The 25,221-nt window shown below is 43.0% G+C and overlaps 1 protein-coding gene across 1 annotated transcript; it reads right to left on the minus strand.

Moving 5' to 3' along the window:
* Positions 1–868: 868 nt before the first annotated feature.
* On the minus strand, positions 869–24,614 carry ubash3ba (ubiquitin associated and SH3 domain containing Ba). Its single transcript, XM_075487850.1, has 14 exons — positions 23,986–24,614; positions 9,290–9,343; positions 8,908–9,094; positions 7,872–8,070; positions 5,930–6,099; positions 5,639–5,847; positions 5,393–5,537; positions 5,168–5,288; positions 4,954–5,076; positions 4,710–4,802; positions 3,707–3,851; positions 3,514–3,620; positions 2,149–2,258; positions 869–2,035 (listed from the first exon to the last, which is right to left on the minus strand). Exons 1-14 carry the CDS (start codon positions 24,111–24,113, stop codon positions 1,898–1,900), a joined length of 1,929 nt encoding a protein of 642 aa, XP_075343965.1. The 5' UTR covers positions 24,114–24,614; the 3' UTR covers positions 869–1,897.
* Positions 24,615–25,221: the final 607 nt, after the last annotated feature.

Raw genomic sequence — 25,221 nt, forward strand, 5'->3', positions numbered from 1 at the left:
TGCTCCAAATACATTCAGTTGGTGAAAAGTCTGGACAACTGGCTGCTGACTACTGGCAGGCCACGCTGATGTAACTGATGCAGCTTGAAGTTTAACATCGTCTTGCTGCAGTATGAAAGGCCTTCCCCTGGATGAGAGCAGATGTTGCTCTAAAATATAATTTAAGCTTGAGTTTCAAAACTTAATCACATTTTAACTACTGATTTTATCTGATTTTATCTATTATTTCCTATTTCTTTCTTTTTTGTTTAAAATTTAAATCATGCTTTTTATTTCTACTGTTTTAACGTATCTGTAAAGCACTTTGAATCGCCTTGTAGTTGAATTGTGCTGTCCAAATAAACTTGCCTTGCCTAAAACCCGTTTACTGGATACCTTTCAGCATTGATGGTGCCTTTCCAGATGTGCAGGTTGCCTGTCGCCTCAGCTCATTTTTTTAAGCGCCCAGAGAAGACAGTGGTGTTTCTGAATCATGAATCAAACTTAAATTCAGAGTCTTTGTTTGTGTACACATCTTTTTGCTGAATCTTTGCCCATATTCATGTCTGAGACTCCTCCTCTCAAAGGTGTTCTTTTTCTACCCAATCACGCTACTGACCTGCTGCCCCTCAGCCTGTTTGGTTGAAACATGTCCCTCCAGCCGTCGCTTACTTTTCCAGCCTTTTGTTGCCACCTGCACCAACGTGCTCCTGCCATCACATTCAATATGAGCTCAAATTTGTCATGAAATAGTAATCATTACATTCTGGTTTTCAGCACGTTTTAGGCAGCACCCCGACTTTCTTTGGAAATGTGGTTTTTAGGAGTAACCACCTCAGCATTCACCTGCATGAAGAACAGTGGGACGTTTGACAGAATACATACAGGCTGATCTGTATTGGCTTGTATAGCTCCAAAACCTTGCTTTATTCATTTGTATGGTGTCAACAGATTTTCAGTCATACGGCAAATAACTGATACACGCAGTGAGCGCTTAAATCACCTGATATAACCAAAAAAAACTGAACGCACCAAGTATTCGAACAAGAATTGGACTATTTGAAAAGCATTGTGGTTATGAGGCTTACAGAGTATCAGGGTAACGATAAACAAGGAAGAATTTTAGTTGAGGCACCTGGATATAATTCACAATGCAACATCATTTTGTGTATCATTATATTAATTTTCTTTTGCCACACTGACTCGGTTGCCTCCAAATAAATACTGTGGACCGTGACTTACAAGATGGTTAAAATATTCATGTGGGCACATAAGTGTTAAGGTTGTATGAAATGATATGACATTTACAGGACTGGAACAGGTGTAACAAACTGCCCACCTCAGCACCAGAAACGATGAAGATCAGTGCTCCCCTTTCTGATTGTCAGCCTCTCTTTTGTGCTTTTCAACAAGGGGGTTGTCGCTACAAGTTAAATCATTTCTGACACATGGAAAAATACTTCTGTGATACAAGTCCTTCTCAACTAATTCTTGTCACAGTGTGTGAGAAGGCAGCAGAGCTCAAAGTTCACCGCTGCCCCTCAGCCTGAGGAGGGGCCACAGACAGAGCTTGGCATAGCTAAAAACCTGATTCATCACATCCCACAAGAAACCTCCATATTTATTGTAGCATCTCCACATTCTGGTCATACAAGTATAACATTGAGAAACAGGCAACAAAGCTCATTTATGCTGGGATCACCACATAGACTGTATTTTCTCCTTCCTGAGCAGTGCGTCTGATTATATTTGCCTCCATTTATGGACCCTTTTTTTTTTCTCTTTTACATGTCTTTGATGGAAGCCAAACTCAGTTCTTTTGGTCATTCGGCTGGATTTCTAACAACGTGGGAAGAAATAAATATTCTTTTCAGCGATTCAGGCCAACAAAACAAAAGAGGGCCAAACGGCATATCCTTCAGTCATGCATTAGCATTTCCCTCCAGTTGAAACTGTGATTGGGTCCATGTGTCAGAGGCAAGATGGGTGGGTCAACCAGCTGCCACACCCCTGTGTCTCCCATTTCCTCACAAGCACAAAAACCCAAGTAAGGAATCTGCAAAAGAAAACACAACACAAAATGTTCCTGCTCTCAAACAAGAATAGACAGGAACTGGAAAGGATATCGTAGAAATGGAATAAGCGTTGGAGCCAAAGCAATGAACTGACCTTGCGGACAACTTGGACAAAGTCCTTGGAGTTTTGGGGGCTGAGGCCTTGTATCTGGCGAGTGCAGGCCTCTAGGGAGGAAGCATGGGCCACAATCAGGACTGTGTTTCCTGTGTGAAAGAGGTAGAGAACTTAAAGACACATTCCACTTGTACCATTTGCTTATTTTACTGCTGCTGACTCTGCTGCTGCTAACATGCAGCGCTCAGGTTAGATAAATACTTTCTTTGGCTTTTTAAATCTGTTTACAAGACGCATTCAAATGTCCCCTACTTGTTAGGAAAGAGGCTGTAAATGTCACACCCATGGACTCGTGTTTTAAGTTTCATGTTTTAGGTCACGTTTTTGGTTCTTGGTCCATGTTTAGTTTTTAGTTTTGCCATGTTTTAGTTTCCCTTCACTTACCAGTTCATTAGTTTCACTCACTTCACCTGTGTTTTTTCCCTCAGCTGCACTCACTCTCCAATCACTCTCTATTTAGGTGCCATTTATACTAATCTGTTTCTATATCGTTTCTATCGCGGATGCACTGTCCATTTACATTAAATACTGGAATACGACTTCATAGGTGGAAGGATTCAAAGACGCCGGAGCCCACGTAAGCATTCGCATACGATGCTGATTTTAGCAGTTGTAAACGGTGAAAAACGAGGATCCGCAGTGCTGAGCTCTAGCTACTCGGCTTTTATAATGAGAACCCAGCCATTGCAGCAACGCAAGCCGTACATGAAGCGCCGCTTTTGGGTTAGACCGGGAAGAAGCAGCGCATGGTGGGACAATTTCGTGGACCAAGTTGTTGTCGCCGAAGAATGGCGCGAGAACTTTCGAATGTCCAGAGCAGCCCTGATAAATCTGTTAAAATAAAGCAGGTGCTCATGCTCCAGATGCAAGGGCGTTCATGTGATGTGATGGCTGATTAGTCATGTGACTAGCGAATCAGCCGCTCCCCGTTTCAGTGTAAATGTAAATAGTTTGCAAGACGCCGACACGAAGAAATGGTGAAATGAATTAATGTAAACAGAGCCTCAGTGTGTCAGATCTTTGCCTTTGTTTCGTGCCCTCCATGTCTACGTACCCATGCTACCCGTTTTACCCATGTTCCACGTCATCGTTAAGTTAAGTATCTATTTATCCATGCCATGTTAAGTCCTTTGTTTTGTTTCCAAGTATTTATCCCCAGTTAAGTTTTTTGAATCCGGCTCAGCCGCTTTCTTTTGTTACTTTGTTTTTTGTTAATAAACCCAGTTTTCTTTTGAAAAAGTCCGCATCTGTGTCCTCCATCCACCCCACCCTGACAGTAAATGCTGCACATGTTTGATGTTTTGCTAACTTTGGATATGAGGCACGTTCATCATTTTATTTTACCCAGATTTTTGCACTCTGTCAGGATCTCTCGGGTCACTTGGAAGCTCCTGCTGATGTAGGTGTCGTAGGACTCAGACACTGACAACTTACTAATGGGAATATGAGGTCTGGGGACAAATTGATAGCTGCATTAGAAAACATCAGATGACAGCATTCCAGATCAAAATGCGGCAGTGTCAGCATTGCTGTGTACCTGTACGTTATGTCCACGCTCAGGTTAGCGGCAGCCAGGTCAGCCGGGGGGATCCAGGTGGGTAAACTTGTGCCTGAAACCCATTTGGTCCATTCAAACAAACCAGGCTCCACCCGGATTTTTGTCTTTGCATCCTGTTGAAGTCCTGCAAAAAGCAGAGAGGAAGGAATGTCTTTTTTTTTTTTTTTTTTTTTTTTTTTAAATGATGTTGGTTCCCTGAGGATGTTTTGTTGTTCCCAAACTAATTCAAACTGTGCTTGGAGAGTTTTAAGGTTTTGACGTGCATGGATGTGAAATGTTGATAGATCTCCTGAAAAACTTCAATGAGTTTTTCTTGGAGCTTATTACGAGGGCTGGGCGAGTTAACTCGTTATTATCGCTGAAAAAAAAAAAAAGTAATCGGCGGATCCACCAAACATGGAGAAGGGTACGGAACTTTTACTCTGCCATTTTCATTTTAAAGTTCTTCCAGACAGCGGAGTCGACAGAACCAAAGTCATCTGTAAACACTGCCAAGTTGAATTGTCTTCTCACCGTAGTAGTTCCAGTCTAAAATATCACTTAAAGGCAAAACACACAACTGATAGCAGCAAGTCATTCAAGGAAACAGACAGTGGAGCGAGGCTTCTACATAAAAACTACAGAAAGATGCTGATGTTAAAAGTGTGTTTGCACAACAAATGTTCTGGCACTTTCATTCATATGGCAGCACATTTCAAATAAAACTAAATGCTAAAAGCTATACGCTACTTTTGAATTCATTTTTGGATTCTGCGTACAAATGCGATTAATTGCGATTAGTCAGGGAAATCATGTGATTAATTAGATTAAAAATTATAATCGTTGCCCAGCCCTACTTATTACACGTGTAATAAAGTGAAAACTAGTGGTTCCAGACAACAACTGAAAAAGTCTGTCATCATCAGATTTCAGATGAGCAACCCAGCTGAAGCTCCTGATAAGATGCCTGATGCTAAGCTGTTGTTGTGGCCCGGGGTCTTACCCTGTAGAATGTGCTGAGCGGTCTGGACGCAGCGAAGAGAAGGAGAGCAGTAAACGAAGTCTATCGTCGTGCTGCTGTCCAATAGGGCTTCACCTGAGAGGGGCCGAAACACAGGCCGATGCCGGCGGCAGACATTTTAATCAGTCATCTTATCAAACGATTCTTTAAACACGCGATTCTTAAGTGAACGGAGGTATCTCTGCATTGGGAACATTAAAATAAACTTAGAATGAGAACTACAGACCCACAAGACGGGCCTGTGTGGAGCCAAACACAGTAATAGGACAATCTTTGTCGTAGTCCCGGTGGCCTCCGCTTCGAGCTGGAAGGCTGGACGGCATGTTGAGATTAGAGCGAATGTATCGACCTGCACAAAATGAAAAGGAAGGATGAAATAACGTCGAAAGGGTCTGATGTTGGGCCACTGCGTAGAGCTGTTATCTCCTCTGCATGCCAACCTTTGGAATCAAAGCACTGAGTGACCCAGTGTTTGCCAAACACCACATCCATCCTCTCGCCATGGCGACACACAAACAGTCTCATCTTGGATAGGGAGGCCTGACCACTTGGCCTTGACACCTAAGATTAAGATACATTTTAAACCTTGAGGTATCAAAGACAGCTCTTATCTCAAACTCCTGCCTGAAGTACACACTAATACGGTAGTTTGTGGTTTAATTGACCTGCATAGGAGGACAGAGGCCAGAAAGGCTGGAAGCATCCATGAAACTGTCCAGTAGACTGTCATTTAGCTGTCCATCGAATAATAACCCACTCACAGTGCTACCAGAGGTAGATGGAGAGGCACAGTTGACAAAGGAGTGAGACCTGGCAATCAGACAAACACAAAGTTCCATAGATTTGCTCAACCATACAACGCAGGTTTTCCACAGTGATTATGTGTAAAAATGCTGCTCTTCCTCCCTTACCCATGGACAACCCACGTGTCAGACTCATCAGCACGACTGACGTAGTTCTCAGGCAGCAGGCCGGAGAGCCCCGAGCCCAGCGAAGTGCCATACACCCAGCCCTCACTGGCAGTGGTCTGCTCCACCGGAGACATGAAGATGAAGTCTCCTTGCAGCAACTCCAGCTCGTCGTCATTCTGAGGCACATACGGGTACAAGACTTGCAGCGTCTACAGGGGAGGACACGGCTGATAGTCATTAAGAGAAGAGTTGAATCAGTGATGGGAGAGCATTCGTTAAGAGGAAGCGTACCTCGTGATTAGCAAAGCGGATATCCCTGGACAAGAGCACGGCCAGCCAGTCGCAGCCTGCAGATGCGTCCACATTTTTGGCCAACTTCTCCAAAACTGGAAGGTGACTGGTTTGAAAGTGGTATGCCAAAGTAACGTGAAGCTGTTTCTTATGAGGCTCAACATGAACATCTGGATGGAGGAAAAGGAGAAAACACAAATATTGTATACACCCATAGAGATGATGTAATGGCTCTTTCAAATTCCTCAAATTCCTCAACAACAAGACAGAAATAAGTACAGAATAAAAATATCAAACACGAGCAAGAAACATGAAGTGGTTGCACAACAGTATGTTTAAAAACTCCAGGATTTACAATGTCAAGGACATAAGATCCTACGGGAGAAAAAGACGAGGGGAGCAACATCTGCTGAAGGTTTCATACCAACCAGAACAAGGACAGAAAAAGGAGAGGGACACAGGCTCAAAGTGACTGAAGACAGCAGAGCAAGAGTCAGAGATAGATGGAGGTGGAGGTGGAATGAAAGCTTTTTAGGAGAGGCTTCCAGCCAGATAGTCTGGGAACATTGATGGTGCTAAAGAGAACACCGGAATGATGTAGTCCTCAAATCCCCGTTTAGTATCTCTTCCACATGTGGTTTATCAAAATGAACACAAAATATATGTGCTTATTAAACGGAGAGTTTCACATTTTTTATTCACATTCCTGCTAAGAGAATAGCTAATAATGTGTTTTCTACATCTAAAGTTATAATAAGGGCATCCACTTAGCTTAGCATTACTTTTAAGTAGGGCTGGGCAACGATTAAAATTTTTAATCTAATTAATCATGATTAATCACATTTGTACGCAAAATCCAAAAATGAACTCAAAAGTAGTGTATAGCTTTTAGCATTTAGTTTTATTTGAAATGTGCTGCCATATGAATGAAAGTGCCATAACATTTGTTGTGCAAACACACTTTTAACATCAGCATCTTTCTGTAGTTTTTATGTAGAAGCCTCGCTCCACTGTCTGTTTCCTTGAATGACTTGCTGCTATCAGTTGTGTGTTTTGCCTTTAAGTGATATTTTAGACTGGAACTACTACACTGAGAAGACAATTCAACTTGGCAGTGTTTACAGATGACTTTGGTTCTGTCGACTCCGCCGTCTGGAAGAACTTTAAAATGAAAACGGCTGGGGCGCTCGGTGGCGTAGCGGGTTAAGCAGCCGCCCCATGTACAGAGGCTACAGTCCTCACTGCAGCTGGCCCCGGTTCAAGTCCCGCAACGAGCGGCCCTTTGCTGCATGTCTCCCCTCTCTCTCTCTGCCCCTTGCATTCCTGTCTCTCTCCAACTGTCCTATAATTAAAGGCATAAAAAGCCCCCCAAAAAATGAAAATGGCCGAGTAAAAGTTCCGTACCCTTCTCCATGTTTGGTGGATCCGCCGATTACTTTCTTTTCCCGTTCCGCAGCAGACGGCAACAGACTTTTACAAAATAAAAGCCTGTGAGCAACAGACTTTTACAATAATATAATAAATAATAACAGGGGTGGTCCGTGGCGTAGTGGGTACAGCAGGCGCCCCATGTACAAGAGGCTATAGTCCTTGCTGCAGCTTGCCACGGTTCGAGTCCCGCATGCTGCATGTCGTTCCCCCTGCTTCCTGTCTCTCTGAACTTTACTATCCATTAAAGACACAAAAGCCCCCCAAAATTGTTTTGTTTTTTTATTTAAAAAAAACATGCGTGCGTGCGTGCACGATAAAATATTTATCGGCGTTAAATAATTAATGCGTTACACGATAATAACGAGTTAACTAGCCCAGCCCTACTTTTAAGATGAGAAAACATGCTCATGATGCCAAAAAGACTTTATGAAGACAAAGGGTCTTATTTCTGAAACACATTTACTAGAACAGAAAAGGCGCTCTGGAGTAAAGGGATAAAGGAGACTCAAACCTGCTTTGGATGTGGCCTCAGTGGCAAAATCAGAAGCAAAACTCTTCAGAACCTCCGCCATCTGCTCCTCTACAAAGAGGCCGATGAAGGTTGAGGATGTGTAGAGCTCCAGAGAGAGAGGCATGGGTATGCGACCCTTCCAATTGGTCACGGTGGTCTGGAGAGCGTCAGACAGAGCCTCCACCTTTGCATCAGCACACTGAGCAAAGTGAGGACAACAAAACTGAAAGATCAGCGGCAACATTCCAACACTTGGTCATTACATGAGACACACGAGCAAGCTTTCCTACAATGTGATTCAAAATGATGCAGATAAAGTTAAACCTGCATCTGCTGCAGCAGGTAATAGAAGAACACGCCACAGACTGGCTTCTTCCAGCATTCATCCATTCATTTCAGGGTAATTCTCAGTCAAACCGCTGATCACTTTGGAAATGATGTAACTGGGAAAGGTCATAGCAAGCGTCAGTTGATTTGGCGTTTTAACAGCGTTTCTGGGTCAAAGGGCAAAGTTTATATTCGCCACCGACACAGATTGGATTATTGTGGGAATGCACGACAATCTGACCAACTCCATGCCATTATGCAAACGTTTAGCCAGTGGAGAGCAGTAAAAACCAACTGTCATCAGCAACAAAACTACCAGAAACTCCTGCAGGTGATATCATGACATTAGATGAATGAGTATGACAATCTGCACCATTATAAACATTCAACTTTGTGCAGAAGATTTGATTTTATTCAGTCCATACGGCTTTCTCGTGCAGGGGGTTCACCGTGAAATACAAATGCAAAACAGCGACACATTGCCCCCACAGAGGGGAAGCTGTGTCATCAGCTGAGCTGAGACAGGGATTTTCCGACCATGACACATGCACAGAAAACTTGACTGAACCCTGCAGTATTTCCAAAGAGGGAACATTAATTCCCCTTTTACGTTTACTGGATTACAAAGACCTTAATGGAGATCTGACAGCATTTAACACACACATATATACATATATTAAGATATATACAATCAAAGGGTGAAACTTGCCATGAAGAACTGGCAGAGGGTGATGTGGGGGAAGATGTTGTGTGCCTTGTTCTTGCCACAGGTAAGGCGGGACTGCCTCCAGAAGTGTGTGAGCTGCTGGAGCAGCGGTCCACTGGGGCGCAGGTATAACACATACTCTCTGGGAAGAGGGTCATCCAGGAAAGGGTCATCCAAGTGGGAGAAGAGCCTGGAGCGACCGGGGTGAAGAAAAGGAAGTGACAAGTGGGAGATAAGGAACAGACGAAACAGCTATTGTTCAGCAGAGGGCAGCATTGCTGTGACAGAGTCATAAGATGTGAAACATGAAAGATTAAAAGACATTCAGTTTGATTTCCTGTTAAACATTAACTCCTATGAGTCAGTGTGTGCACGTTGCACTCACCAGTCACAAGCCGCCTGGACATTTTTGCCTCCTGTCGACACTAAAGCTTTCAGGCTGCAAAGAGAATGAGAAAGGCAGATCAAAGCCAGCACAAGATTCATTTTCAAGACAGCAGAGCTTTCACATGACAAAGAACAAAGACCCAACATGCCAAGTGAGCAGTGAAAAGACAAACAAAATAATTCACAGCAGAGGTTCATCATTCAAACCCGAGGACTGAAAACAGGAAACAGAACTGACACTGATCTGAAACAGCCCCATTCTCTGCGTGGAAAATATTAAGAAATCAGATTCTGTCCTTAAAGCTGCAGTCTGCAACTCTTTTTCAAGCATAATGCCTGGAACTGTCCGGGGATTCTGAAAGTAGTACATTAAATACCCCAATACAAAAAAAATGAGTTCTCTAGGTCCCCTATATGTCCCGCTAGGTCCCTCCAAAGCCAGCAGGTTTGTTTACAAAATTGCAGACCGGTAAAAGGTTACCAATCAGGTTTACGAGCTGGGCTCTGCTGCCTGTTAATCACCGATTGTGCACGCGCGACACAAGGTAGGCTCGTCCCCACGCTTATTTATCTGGACTATTGAACTTCATTACGGGCTAGTCTACTTACTGTGTCTTCCATGATCGCAAATGACAGGTGAGTTGATGAATGAGGAGTCGTGTAGGCGCATCTGGCGTGCACGTCTACGTGCACGAGTTCTCGTGTGTTTTGAAGGGGCGGGACAGGAAGTTGAATAACTTTTTATTTTTCGGTTAAAAAATAAGCATTTCTTGCATTTTGCGACTACGGAGGTCACCGTTTTCAACTTCAAGCGTTCTGATAGATCATGTAAACTCTTAAAATGCCAAAAAGTAGGACTTTACGTATGACAACAACAAATCCTGCAGACTGCAGCTTTAACCGAGCGTGGGTTCTGACTCAGAGACACAAATCCCTGTTCAGAGCTTACTGCCGGTGAGCTTGAGCATCCTTTTGATCCATAAGGGTGAGGTTCATGATTAAGTAACGACCACTGTGTGAGGAGAAACCAGCTCACTGACGTGCTTAACAATTTATTTCCTCAGCAGCACACAACTAGAGATTCAAACCGTCAGTACACAGAATGCTGACAGAAAGATTCGAGCCATCAACATTGTTGTTACATATCAGCAGAGATGTATAGTAACGAAGTAGAACTACTTCACTACTCTACTTTAGTACTAAAATGCTGTATCTGTACTCTACTGGAGTATTATTTTTTTCTCCTACTTCCACTTTTACTTCAGTACATATTTTCAATGAGTTTAGTACTTTTACTCCGATACATTTGTTATGTGCCGCATCGTTACTCGTTATTATAAACATGTTAGGAATCATTCCAAACCCCACAGTCACTCTAGTTCAAGTCTAACGTCTCGTTCAGAGTTTATGGTTGCTATAACAACCGTTGCATTCAATTTTACTGACTGTGGCGCGAAGTTATACATGACGTAGATCTAATGTGTGCAAACTGAAGGGTGAGAAGACCGCTCGTGCTGCTCTCTGCTCAGCCTCTTTCGCTCTGCTGCCTGCCTGCGTCGAGAGAAAGTGCTTTGTTTGAACCAAAGATGGAAGAACCAGAAACACCTTCAACTTCGAGTGATCGTGGTGGTGGCGGTGAGGAAGAAGACCACCCCTGGCCCTACTTACAGTCTCTGTTTTCATTCGCCGGAGTGAAAGACAATTCATACAAAATGAAATGCCTACTACGCCTCCCGAGAGATTGCGAAATATTTTTAACAAGTTGAAAGAAAATGACATGGATGAAAAGAAAATGTGTAATGTGTGAAGTGATGGGATATGCTTTAAAGGGGGAAGGGACATACTTGCCAATACATTTTATTTTGTTCAAAAGAGTTGAGCGCAATGTTTTAAGGTGCTCTTGTAGACTCCGCTGTACTGCTGTGACAGCCAAACATTTTGAATAATATAAACGATTTGATTTTCAAACTTTCGACTGATTTCTTTAATAACTACATTACCAAATACTTTTACTTTAAGTACTTGAGTAGTAATTTTAAAAATAAACTACTTGCCATACTTAAGTACAAAACATGTTTAATACTTTAGTACTTCCACTTAAGTACGGTGCTTAAAGAGCACTTCTACTTCTACTCAAGTCACTTTTTTGATAGAGTACTTGTACTTCTACTCAAGTCTGAATCGCTAGTACTTTATACATGTATGCATATCAGTAACATCTTAATATAGATGCTTGGACTTTCACCTTTTTCTTCTTTCTGTGCTTCTATTTGTTGAAATGCAACCTTCATCCCCACAGACTGATACTGCCATCACCATGCTTGACTGTTTTAGATTTCCTCTGACATAGTTCAGTTTTTGTTTCATCAGTACTTCAGGTGCCTTCTGGTCAATTCCAAGCAGCTGTCATCTTCCTTTGAATAAATACTAGCTTCTGTCTGGCCGTTGGAACGTAAAGGTCTGAATGCTGGTGGAGGCTACGAGGATTTCCCTTCTGTGAGCATCTCCCACCTTAAAGAAGGAACTCATACTGACCTTAGCCTGTTTGCTACCTGTATCACCAAGGTGTTTGCTGTGGGATTACTCAGTGTGGCTGGGCAGCCTGATTTAGGACTTTTTGTGGCTGCTTTGCCTTTGGACACTTTCACCTCTGCAGACACGTTCTTGTGTGTTTTGCACATTCGTGGCTTGATCCATTCCCTTCCTGAAGGTAAACTGAAATGTCTCTCAACCTCATGGTGCGGTTTCCTCACTGACACACACACACCCGACTGGCAGTGAGACCTTTACAGACGAGTGTGTGCCTTCTTGATTGGGACCAGCGAATTCAATCAGGCGCAGACTGACTCATTACAAGCTGTCGAAGCATAACAAGCCGGATGGACCAGGGCTCAATCAAGCGTGTCTAGACAAGGGATCCGAATGCTTATGTAACGGGAAGAGTTATTTCAAGGAATCTATAAAACATTGCAGAAATATGTGTGTGGATTGCTTAGGAAAACACAAAGAATCAGGTGAGATGAGGCCAATACACAGCAGCATATACAATAATCCAAAGGGTCTGAAAACCTTCTAAATGACAGATTAAATACTCCCTTGTGTTATAAAGTCGTGGATATTAGAAAATAACAATGACAGTGTTCCCGTCTTAGCACACATTTTATCTGTGTCATTTCATATCTCAAACTTTTTCAACCCCCGAAACAAAGGAGAGCTGATTGCAGAATTACTCTTGAGTGCTCAGAATCTAATTAGTGTCTTTTTATATGACCTTGTATCGCAGGCTGCCTCTTAAGGGATGCCACACAGTCTGCGAAAAGCCCGCCTCAGCTCTGACAGATCTAACACGGAGTATGAAGAGGTCTCCATAATGCACCATTCCCAGTTTTCTTTCAGTTTGTCCAGTTAGGACATAGTTACACATCTATGCTGGTAGATATCTGACACACGGTACCACGAACCTGTGGCTTAGTGCACGTGATTAGTTTACTCACATCACAGCAGAATCCTGCCAGGGACACCTTGGTGCTGGTTGGCTCTTGGTGCCATGACTAATCTTTGCTTTAGTTTCTTTTTGTGCATCAGTTATTGCTACATAAGCAGCTGTGATGAGCATTTTCTTTCCTGTATTTAACATTTAAAGCTCAGCTCTACGCCGTGTGACTCCGTCTCCTCTCAGCTGAAGTTCTTTGTGCATTATGTGAAAGCAAAGCACAGCCACAAGCCAATAAATCACCCATTCACTGCATTAGTTGGGCATTAAACAAAAGCTTCATAATAATGCCTTTTTCTAAAGAACAACCGACTAAGGAAAAGTCATGTGTTTTGGTGCCATTTGACTTTATTCACAGCGTGATGCAGACATGCTGCAGCATCTCTATGAGTGACGGCGCTTACAGTGTTCATTGTGCCGGTCTACCGTCCAAATTCAATGAGCTATTTTTAAATTTGTCCCACTGAGAGGGTCCTAGATACGGCAAAGTCCCCGAACCCTGGGGCGGAGTGCCCTGACAGAGCACAGAGTGCTGGATGGGACCGCCGAGCCTGCAGCACGGTCACAGATGGCTCACCACAGATCTACTACAGCATGAAACAAAGTCACCTGTTCCACATTCACATACTTTACTGTGCATCTAAATGACCCAGATACTGCACGCAGAGGGCTTAAAACACCGAGCCAGTTGTTGGCTGCAATCGTCTTATTCTGGGATTCCACCTGGTGCTGTTTGCAGAAGGAAAACGCAGATCATTCAGGAGGCATGACGGGATTACCAGCAGATGTGACCGAGGCATCACCAAATCAAATCCAGGCTAGAACATTGGATTGCTTGCTGCTTATCTCAGTGGTACTTTATGCAAGTGACATGAAATAATACAAAGGTCTTACATTATGGGCAAACTGACGTTCATGAATTTAATCTGTCCTTTTTCCAGGCTTCTGAAATGACTGCAACCCTGTTCCTGGTGTCGACACTAAGAAGGTGTTGAGCAGCAGACGCAGCTCGTATCCATTTTCAGTCAGTAAGGTGGCACATAGCTCTCTGCATGGGGGCGTGGGCCTCACAGCTGTATGTAATAATAAAAGAAAGGTTCAACTTTACACTGGAAAAAAATGCCCCTCCAAAAATAAGTAAAAAAAACAACAAAGACGTTTTTGCTTGAAATAAGCAAAAAAATCTGCCAATGGAACTAGTGAAATTTGGCTTTCTTGAAATAAAATGTGATATTTAGGACTTTTGAGTTAAAAGTGATTTTGAAATTAGCTGAAAAACCTCTTCAAATGAAAAAAAAGCTTGTTTCATGTGAAATCCGACTCAAAACAAGATGTTTTCAAGACTTTTTCACTTAACAAGATAGTCAAGATGTATTGTATTAAAACAAGTCCCTATATCTTGCTGAAATGGTACTTGTTAGGTAATTGTGTCTTACATCAATTGTAATGAGATACTCAATGAGAAAAATATACTTGGTAAGATTTTGATTTTTTTCCAGTGTAGGAGAGCTAACAGTGAAAGTGGCCCCTCTTGGTCTCTTGTCGCACTTAAAGCCAGTCAGTTGACAACTTTGATGGCAACATGGTTCTGCTTTTAGGAGATGTGATTGGATGCAAATTGGAACAAACCGCATGATGTCAGCAGGAGACGCTGAGCAGCGTGTCGGGGGGGCACTTGTTTGCGGTTCATCGGTGTTGACACACACACGCGAGCCGCTGGAGAGGTGCCTCTCGATGGAGGGTCAGGCAGACCTCTACCACAGACCACGTGCACTGCATCCTGTCACACGGCTGAGACATAAATGCACAGTCGGTTAAGCCATTCATTTCCCGCTGCTCTGAGGCCACAGAAGACATCAAAGTAATGTGCATCCATTACGCGTGCATAATTATGCACAGACAAAAACCAAAAGGAGGTCAAAGAATCTATGAGCTGAACGCGTTCGTCTTTAGTCAAAAATCTACATTACAGACGAGAATCTGCACAACAAATAACTAATGAATGAGGAGACGGTGGCTAATGTACGCAAAAGGTTTAATATGAAAGATTAATATTGAGCTGCATGTCTGCAGTGAGGCACCCATGCTGTAATAATTGATGACTCTGAATCTAGGCCGCAAAAAGAATGGGAGACCTCCAAAGCCGTGTCTTTTTGTGGTTCCACTGAAAACCTTTCCTGATGTTTGTTACCCCAAAGTTCCACTGAGTCTCGTGCGCATTAAACTTTCCAGATAAAAAGGAAAATATGTTTCATTGTACCAGTTAAAAAAACTACACCTCAGGAGAATTATGACTATCAGCCAGTTCCTTTACCCTGCAGTATCTGGAAAGAATACCGGTGTGATGGCTTCAACAACTGGAGCTCTGACGATGCCTTCCTTAACTGTAGCGTAAAATATTCAGAGCTACGCTTTCTGCCGAGCTGAGCTCAATGTTGAATACTTTCTCCCATCTTCTTGCTACCAAATTCAATAGTATGTCTGACAATCTATAGAATATCAGATGTTCCACTCATAACTAGGTCAGAAATAGTTAGCCATTCACTCGTGGTGACTGACGTTGTGGATACTGAACAGGCTTCGCTGCTTGTACGCCTGTGCTGATAATAGCTCTGACTTTATTCATTACAAGAGGAACATAGCACTTTAGCACTGACTGCTAACTCTGCAAGGAGCACAAAGGGGCCACCAGTTTCCTTCCTGCTTCAGCTGAACACTGCATGGCACAGACTGACTTTGCTGTTTAAACAACCCGCCTTTCCTTTAAGAACTTTAGTTCCATGTAAAACCCGATAGTTATAGCAAAGTTATAGCTGCTTTTTTTCCACCACAATGTTCATGCATTGCTTTGTTTCATTGAGTTCTCTTGTTGTGATCACATTTTATTTCTATCTTATTGGCTTTCCCACACCGATGTTGGTCTGCTTCACACACAAAGACTGTATACATGTGTACAGTCGGCCTTAAAGATCAATGCCACTGGCTCCAAAACATCTCTGGTTCCAACAGACTCCCGTTCAAAAGGTACATTCCCTCCTTCTGATGGATGTGCTGCTGGTTCTTCTGAAAATAATTGAAAAAACCTAAGAGATAAGTCTCCAAAGAAACAACTTTTGTCCAATCCGCTTTCAGGAATCCCTTCTCAGTTCCACCTTCCTGTCTAACTGTGATCACCTCGAGCTCGAGAGAAACCAATGTGGAGACAACCAAAAGCTGAAAGCTTCAAAACGGCTGTCCTCAAACCAAAGAGTGGCATCACAGAGGTCCGTTCTGCTATAAACACTGAGTGTGCACGCATAGCCGTGCATGAAAACCAGCCATCCTCTTAAACAGAACTTCAACCATTCAGAATATCAAACTTGTTTGAACTCATTGCTAATTTATACACTATTAAACAATGAGCAACTGAATTATCCATGAGAGCTTTAAACTGATAGCACAGCAAAATAGGAGCAGAATTCTCATCTTCCAGCTGCTAAATCAGCTGCTTCTGGGCTGAAGGACATCAAACCTCCGAAGAGTCACGCAGGAAGAGAGCCACCAGACTGTTTCAGCACTGCTCACATTGCTGTGCTTGGTTGATCTGTATCAAATGTAGAAAAAACTCCAATTTGAATCTGAACCAAATTATGAATACTTAGGGAACACTACTTTCAAATAGAAGGAAATGCATTCACATTATTCACTATATTTGTAAAGCCCATAGTGAATCAGTCCATGTTGGCTCATATTAAAAGTTAAAGTTTGTTTAAGACACACCATAAATATTGTAAAATCCCTTCTAAACACTCACCATTTCCAATATATCGAAGCTGTTTAATGAATGGCGTCTGAACTGTCTGCTTGAACGTTTGCACCAAGTAAATAAAAGTAACTAAAAACATGCATCCTTCTCAGTTCAAACTTTAAAATCGAACAGGAAGACGTTTAGCAACGTTTAACAAAAAGGAAGTTTTTGTCTCACACCACACGTCTATAAAGGTGGAATGGATGCTCGCATCGTCTTACAGTCAGCCGGGCTTATATCGACGAAATAAAACCCGGATTTATCAGATCACAAATCAACGGGATGCACTGCACGGATCCTGGTGGAGGCCCCACCCTGCAACACACACACATCTTAGTGGGGGACTGAAATTTCATGTTTCAACTGTGTTCCATCTGCTGAAATAGTCCTGGACAAACTGCATCCAACATCTGGTTTGTTCTTAGCAAGAACTGAGCAAGTTATTTATAAACGGCATTCCCCCGTTCAAAGCTAAATGAAGATTAAAAAGATTGGGGAATGTGAAGTAGAAAACTGCCTGGATTAAGAATGAGTTCAAAGAAAGGAGCGAGTGACTGTGACCGTTATTAGATGAGGCCTTTTATTCCATTTAGGCATCCGTTCCCGTTTAAGTCTATATTGGAAACAGCCTTTCAGTCACCCACATATGGCTGTGTGTTCAGTTCCTGTTTCCACAGTTGACCCCACTACAGATCAAATGTTCTGGCTGTGTTTGGCTTCTCACATATGCAAACATTCTCTGGACTGTTTATTACATCAAACTCGGACATTTTCCAGCCTGTCCCACTAACTAGATGTGACAACATAAACATCATGCTTTTAATGGCGGTACATTAGCCATGAACGAAGAAAAAACATGATAAATTAGCAAACAAACACACACAAATATATACAAATGCTAAAACACTTGCAGCAAGATGCTCCCAGGAGCCCCTCCCTGACGGGCGAAGCAACATTTCCTGTTTACAACCAAATGACAAACACGCATCTCAAAGCACTTATCACACCAGCAGCACTGAGAGCTCTGCTGCTGCCTGACACTCAGCTGCACTCAAAGGAGAGTCCCATCAGCTCAGGGAACGCTCTCCACTCTGACCAGCTTTCAAGCGATGCTCGCACCTGTTGGGCCAGCGGTGAAAGAAACACCAGACATGATCGGGACTCTTTCAGCGACCGAGCGGTCCAGGATGCGAAAGAGGAAAGTTTGGACCCAGATGGTGGCAGATAACATTTTAAGTGTTTTACGGATCTGATAAAAAGATTTTAGATGATTAGACTTTACAGCTAACATTGCAGGTGTAATATTTGGTGTCCTGACAGCTCAGAGCAGTGAGCGGTCTCAAACTGATCTGTGAAAGGGCCGGTGTGGCTGCAGGCTTCTGTTCCAACCCTGCAGCAGCACAGCTGACTTGTTTCATTCAATCAACTGAACTGGTTAAGGCCTTCAGTGCAGACGGTTCAGCTTAGAGCCTTCTTTAAATATGTGGAAATATGAAAAGGAGTCATTTATAAAGCAAAAAGCAAAAAAAAAAGCTTTACTTTGTTTGTGTTAGATAAGAAATGAGATGCCATCAAACACATGGAGGTCAGTTAGGTTGGTTGTGCATTAGCACTTAAAGCTGAGCTTCTTATTTTTCCTTAAAAAAATACACCTGCCATCAACTCTAAAGGCAGAAAAGAACACGTTCCAACTGTACCGTCAGAAAGCTGAGGTTTTAAAGGGAGTCTGTTTATCGCAGTAAAACCATCTGGAAGTTTCTTCTTTCTCATTAGATTTAGTGAGATTTCATCTCCCTCGTGTGACTTAATTTTCCCAAAATGAATCATCCCTAAGGAATCCTTTTAACAGCAGCCATAAGATAACTTTGTTGGATCTCCTTCACTTACAAAGCGAATCTGAAACGATCTTTTGGAAAGCTGCAGAATAGAGCTGTGAATCAGACACGTTTCCACTGACTGGTTTAAACTGGGCTGCGTGTGTCGTGGATCAGCTTCAGCGCTGATAACTGCAGCTCTTATCTCCAGGAGAAAACAAACAAACAGATCCTGCGGTGGACGTTCACAAGGGGGAAACGCAAAGAATCAATTTTCCTCTTTGTGAAAATCTGGAATATAAAACATCGGAGATGCCGGTCACGTGCATTTGTTTGACAGCTCAGATCGTAAACAGCTGGCGAGTCACGTCGAGTCATTTTAATCAACACGTCATTAACAGGTCAGACGCAATTCTGTTGTTTCCCTTCCTCCTAATTTATCCTAGACACTAAACACAACACATGTAAATGCTGAGAATTTAGCTGCAGTAAGACAAACAAGCTGGCACAGGTCACCTCTACTGGCAGAAAGCAAACATGGGACACAATGGCTATGCAAACCGGTGTATGACGTCATCCAGCAGCAGTTAGCAACTCGTCGAGCAGGCTTCGGTTACTTTTGATTGAAAATAGTTTTAAACACTCATTTGCACTTTGAACAGAGCCAGACAAGCTGCTCAGCCATGCTTAGATGTTATTTGTGCTCAACTGTGCCAAACGGTTTCTGGTAATAGCCTCGTATGAACCTCACAAACAGACTTGCATCAACCCACGCTTCCGTGTAGGGTCAGCAGATTCACTAACAAGGCCAACTTCTGTGTTGTACTCTCATAAACCTTTTTCCAGCTGACAAGGCAGCATCTTAGTGCCACATCTCTAACAAAGCCAGCTGTGTACAGCCTGATTTCTACTCTTTTCACTTTATTATCTATGAACAAGAGCGATCTGAAGTCCATGAGGTCAGACAGGGCAAGTCACAGCTTGACACCAGTAGCAGTGACCCGTGAGAGCCTTTGTGTCACTGAAGGATGTTGATCATGGCATTCACTGGGTTATTGTGTCCAACAGAAATAGAAATGTTGTAAAACCTAAAATGTGGTGCACTGTTTGAGTGTTGTTTTTTTAGCACTGCTCATCATCAGCGAAACAAGTCAAAGTGCGCTCAGAAAATGATTCACCATGAATACGCTGTACGAGGCACAGAGCCAAAATCATGATGCATCACAAAGTCCCAAACAAGTGCGAGGAAGCAGCGAGCGTGGCAGCCATGGTTGGATGACGGGCCCGTCAGAGCTGCTTCTTCTGGTGAGGGTGCAAATTCAACTTCCAGATCAAAGAGACCAGCTAAAAAGTTAAATGTGAAGAGGTTAAGTGAGTGAACATTCTTTTAAAATGAACGAAGAATGCAGCATTTCCGTGAAGAGAAAAATCACCAAACCGTCAGCATTGAGTATTAATTGAATCTGCCTCAGCCTGCCTCAAACTACCATCTCAACAGACTGCTCTGTAAAGGTCACAAGCCACTTCCGGAAATGAGCAACTTCCTCTTGGCTGTCTTGAACACAAGCTTGGAGTTTGTTCTTGCTGCATGAATTGGCACCAGCTCATCACGTGTATGCAAAAGTTACGTTTTGCTATTATTCTGTGGCTGCTTCACAAAAAAGTACATGTAAAGCCTCCTAAATGCTTTTTGCATGTTCCACGTCAGTGGATTTCTGGGTAATGTGGAAGGTTATGAAACCTTTGTCGGTAGGGGAAGAGCGTACTGTCACATCGACTTCCCCTTAAACTCACAAAAGGCTTCACAGGCAGACGTGGTGGAAAAGAAATGTGCGTTTGACGTATGCATTTTATCTTAAGCGTTACATCTCAGTAACCACAGTGGCTCTAGTGTCTTTGCCTGAGAAGCACGATGGAAAATATAGAGACGATTCTATTTGCATCTAATACGATAACAGAATACAAAAGCTTTCACAAAGAGTTAGTAACTGAAACATTAAGAGGCTCAACAGTGAACATGACAAGGGTTCAGAGATCAGCTGCTCATCAGGTCGTCTCATTGCTCTTTGAGTAAAAGTATAAATGTTAAAAAGGCACTGAATCCACACCTAAACGTCTATAAACTTTCACTTTTAAACTTTGGATGAATTTCAATTTCCTCAGTGGAAATATAAGTGGAACCTCTGAGAGAGAATCTATATTCTTAGTTCTGAAATAAACTCTCAGCTTCTTATGGATAGAACGGAGCTCACTGACCGAAGTGCGCTGCACAGCGGCTCTAATCTAAAAATTATTTCTGGCTGGTTTAAAGTGCACCGACTGTTTAGATTTTGGTACTTCCAGATGGAAAACAACAGCATCTTTCATTTCTCTCCTTTATCATTACAATTTTCTTATCAACTTCCTCCTTCACTCACTCACAATTGCCACACTATTTCTCTGAGTTGCTGAACAAAATAAACCTGTCGCCATAAGTCTATGCTCCTTTTTTTTTTTTTGCTCTCGTGCAGCGTCATGCTTCATGCATGGCTGACATGACAAAAGCCGCCTGTTTATTTTGATTTTACGACATTTCTCACAACTTAGTCCATCATTTTTCTTAAAAATATCCACAGCTGCACCTCAGCTAGAAACGCATGGACCAGCAAAGAGACTCTTTGAGCTGATTTGTGCTGTACACACAGCACAAAACTGCACAGACACACAGGGTTTATACCAGTCTGAGCTCGCACATTCACTAATAGCAAAAAAAAAAATTGTCATTAGTCAGTTCATGCTCATTTCTTTTTTTCTAATTTTTTGGGGGCTTTTAGGCCTTTTTTTAATGGATAGGACAGTTGAAGAGAGACAGGAAGTAGAGGGCAGTGAGAGGGGGAACGGCACGCAGCAAAGGGCCGTCTGATGCGGGACTCGAACCGGGGCCAGCTGCAGCGAGGACTATAGCCTCTGTTCATGGGGCGTCTGCTTAACCCACTATGCCACCGACCGCCCCAGTTCGTGCTCATTTCGGCGAGGATCCCAATGAAAATGCAAGATAAACAACCGGGCAATGATCTTTTTGGGACTTCAAATACACTGATGATCAGTGATATAAGGAAGCACTTTGAAGGAAAACTGATTATCATTAAATAGGACAAGGCTCAGAGGTGTGAAGGGACCGGCAGCGGGGACCGTCCTAAAAACTCTCACAGTAATTAGAGTGTGCACCTCAAAGCAGGAGAGGGCTCAGTGAAGCGTTAAAAGCAGGCCCGGGGATGGACAAGAGACACTTTGATGATACTCTAACTGTGTTACTGCAGCCATCTTTGGTGCTTTAGCGGGCTTGTACTTTCACATCTCCAGCAAAACATACTTAAAGAGCAGCAAACTACAGAGGTAACCTGACAAAAGTCTGTGGTGTCACTCTTTCAGCCGGATCAGTTTCCAGTGCTGCTTCTGACCATCGGCACAGAGAGAGAGAGACAGACCACTGTCCACCCGGCTCCTATCTGATTACTTTAGTCAATTCCTGGATGAGTCAGCAGAAAAAATCCCCCTCAATTAAAATAGAAGAGCCATTTCTGTGTGTGTGTGTGTGTGTGTGTGCGTGTGTGTGTGTGTCCATGAGCCGTGCTTCCTTGTGCCTGAAAACAAGCCCTAAAACATAAAGGAGCTTTTGTTTCCTGAAGCAGAAACTGAGAAACGCTTTCACCCGCCGTCCCGTCCCAAAAAAGGTCCGATAGCAAAACCTGACATATTAAATATGCGTTGTGATCATTTCCATTTGCGTGGTTGTGTCTAAACAGGAGGAGAAACGTGTCTGCAGAAGCCAGGAACTGGACAGAATGTTTGTCTGAATGTCTCTATGACCGACCACTCCCAAGTTTGACCATTTTTTCATGTATTTGGAAAAATTACATAATTTTTCATCTGCCTCTGTTTCATAAAATAACACGGACACATAAAGTGTTGTCATCTTTCATCACTGACATGCACGATGGCTGTGATCCTAGTCGAAGCAGATATAGGAGCAGAGCAGGAAAACCTCCAATTCTTCCTGCTTTTGCCTCAGTTCTGAATCTTATTTCTCCGTAAATCAGCCGTCAAATCAGCCCTGAGAGATGTACATGTTTGTATTTCACAACAAATGCTCACTGTAATGACACTAAATCATCTGAAAATATCCAAGTGGATAAGGTTGCCCTGTGAACAGATGCCAGTCTGCAGATATAACCTGATCTCGCTCACTTTGTCTGCAGTGGTTCAATAAGCAGCAGCGGCGGGGGCTAAAGTCTAAGCTTTCAAAGCGTGGATGACCTCAGCTGCTTTCAAAGAGGATAAAAGGACTGAGATACCACGATATTATAAAAAAAGACTATGAGATACTGTATCTGTCTGGTTAAAAAGGGAAAGGCTGTTCAACATTTTTTTTTACCTCTCTTATGAAAGCCATTGTTCAATTAACAAGCTAACATTTCGAACTGGATCACAGCGTTCTGAGATTACTGCCACAGCAAACAATGGAGAATCATTTCAGATTTCTTTTGATACCTGGGTAACGCTACACGTACAAAAAGGCCTTTGTGTGCTGAGATCATCAGGCTTAATATATAACGTGGGAGTCGCTGACAGGACGATGAGAGGGGGCATTATGATTGTGGTAGTTTTGCACAGGAACAAAAGTAAGCTGCTCAGAACTTAAGATTTGGAATTCAAGTCGACATCACGGAGAAACTGGTTTCCAATTGGTTTTAAAACCAGGTAAAACAGCTTTGTTTGAGAGCAGCAACTCAAGAAGAACGCAGACTACAGTCATCGTTTCATGTATTACATAATCCATAGACTACAATCAAGGGCCAGTACTGCTTGTTTCCTGGCAACCTCGGCGCTTGCAGATGAATGAAAAGAAGAACTGCGAGGCACAACAGGGAAGTGCCCACAAGATCAGGCTTTCATTGAAAACCGAGGAGAGACAGCAAGTGGAGCGCCTGCCTCAGACAGCAGCATTTCCAGGATTGTTCGTCACCAGGGGGGGGGGGGAATCCAAACATGTAGCTGACATGTTTGTTTTTTCCAGCAAATATTGTGGGTAATATCTACTTTTATTTATCATTAATTCTTACTTTGTGGAATATATCCTCCACCGCTGTAGTAGCAATCAAGAAAAAAAAAAAACAACCATGAAACAACTTGATGAGTATCCACAAAATACTATCTCCTAGCAAATTGCAAGAAATTGAAGTGAGTCACGTAAAATCCTACAGCGGAATCCTGCTGTGAAGCAAGCAGTGCCCTGTGGATCAAAGATCAAACACGTCAGTTTAAAAGAGGTCATCTGAAAAGGTCCCACAGGCTACGACAAGAAGTAACAACACGCATCAAGAGATGCTTCTGATCAGCTGCAGAAATGCTTCTCACCAGCTGCTGATGCTGCCGCTGAAACACAGAGATGTAGATGAAGGGAACTTTTGACCAGGACAGAAAACGTACTGGATGCTGCTGGCTCAGCCTAGTTATAATAGTGTGTGTGTGTGTGTGTGTGTGTGTGTGTGTGTGTGTGTGTGTGTGTGTGTGTGTGTGTGTGTGTGTGTGTGTGTGGGACAAAGCAGCGGTGCACTCACGCCCTGGTCTTGGGGAAGCCCATGGACAGCAGCACGTCCAGAGTGGACCCATGTTTAATGGTGTTCGGTCGGCTCTGGCGCTGCCTCCGCGGTGTCACTTTGGCATACAGTTCCTCTTTCGCTGCCATAACTCACTGCTCCATCGGTATGTCAGGTCCACGGCTCCTTTGATGTATTTGAATTTATCGGAAAATAAAAGTCATAAATACGTATGTTAAAAAAAAAAGAAGAAGAAGGATGGAAGCAGAAAGCTATTTAAACCGGGGTGACTTGGTATAGACGGAAGCGCGTAGAAATAAGGAAACCCTGCGAGGAAGAAAGCATGTTTTGGGTCTGAGCTGAATAGAGCTGCCTCCTGCTCCTAGCGGCTCGCTCAAGAAGTCAAGACCATCAGCAGGAGGCTCAGCCATGGGAAGTCACTTCTGCTCCCTCAGCCTTTCCCCGATAGAGGTGAAGATATCGTGCTGCTGCCTGCCCCTCACTTCCGGTTGTCTGGATGAAGTAACAGCTGCTACAACAGGAGCTTCTTCACAAGACAATGTCTTGTTTATGAATGGACTCAGACCGAGCGGTGGTGTTCAGCCTGTAAAAGGTTGCGGCTCCAACTGCGCGCGACCCTCTTCAGTTAAAGGGACAGTGCACCGTTTGTGAGAGGACAGGAAATCTGGGCGGCCTTTCAACCGAATAAGTGTGAATTGGAAACGAACACATACTCCTCCCTGTGAGATTTGCGTGCTGTAATAACACTTGGGCAATTATTCAGGGAGGTTACTCGCGTCAGTGTGATGAAAAGTCCCGTGGTAGGGTTGGATGCTGAAAAAAGTTGATCACACTTCCTGAATGCGAGAGGACGTAATACTTCCCGCATGCGCAGTGCAGGGTGAGGAGAGCAGCACGCCATCATCAGTTGCCATGGCAGCCAAGTGACATTATCGTGATATATATTAAAGAAAAAAATATGATTTTAATCACGATCTGAATGAATTACTTTTGCATTCTTAATTATAAGCTAATTTTGTTGCAAAATTCAATTCAAATTATAAAAAAAATGTCTTTATTTACATAAATACATTATATGAAACGATCACTGTGGAAGAAAAAATCAGTCTGAAACTAAAATCCCCATCAAGTTTGAGATCAAGATTGTATTGATTAGTTGGTAAACGGATATGTTATTTTGAAATGCATCTGTGGAGACATGAACTGGTACAGCTTGATTTTATTCCCCTTAAAAGG

The sequence above is a fragment of the Odontesthes bonariensis genome, chromosome 16, assembly GCF_027942865.1.
Source record: "Odontesthes bonariensis isolate fOdoBon6 chromosome 16, fOdoBon6.hap1, whole genome shotgun sequence".
Classification (NCBI taxonomy): Eukaryota; Metazoa; Chordata; class Actinopteri; order Atheriniformes; family Atherinopsidae; genus Odontesthes; species Odontesthes bonariensis.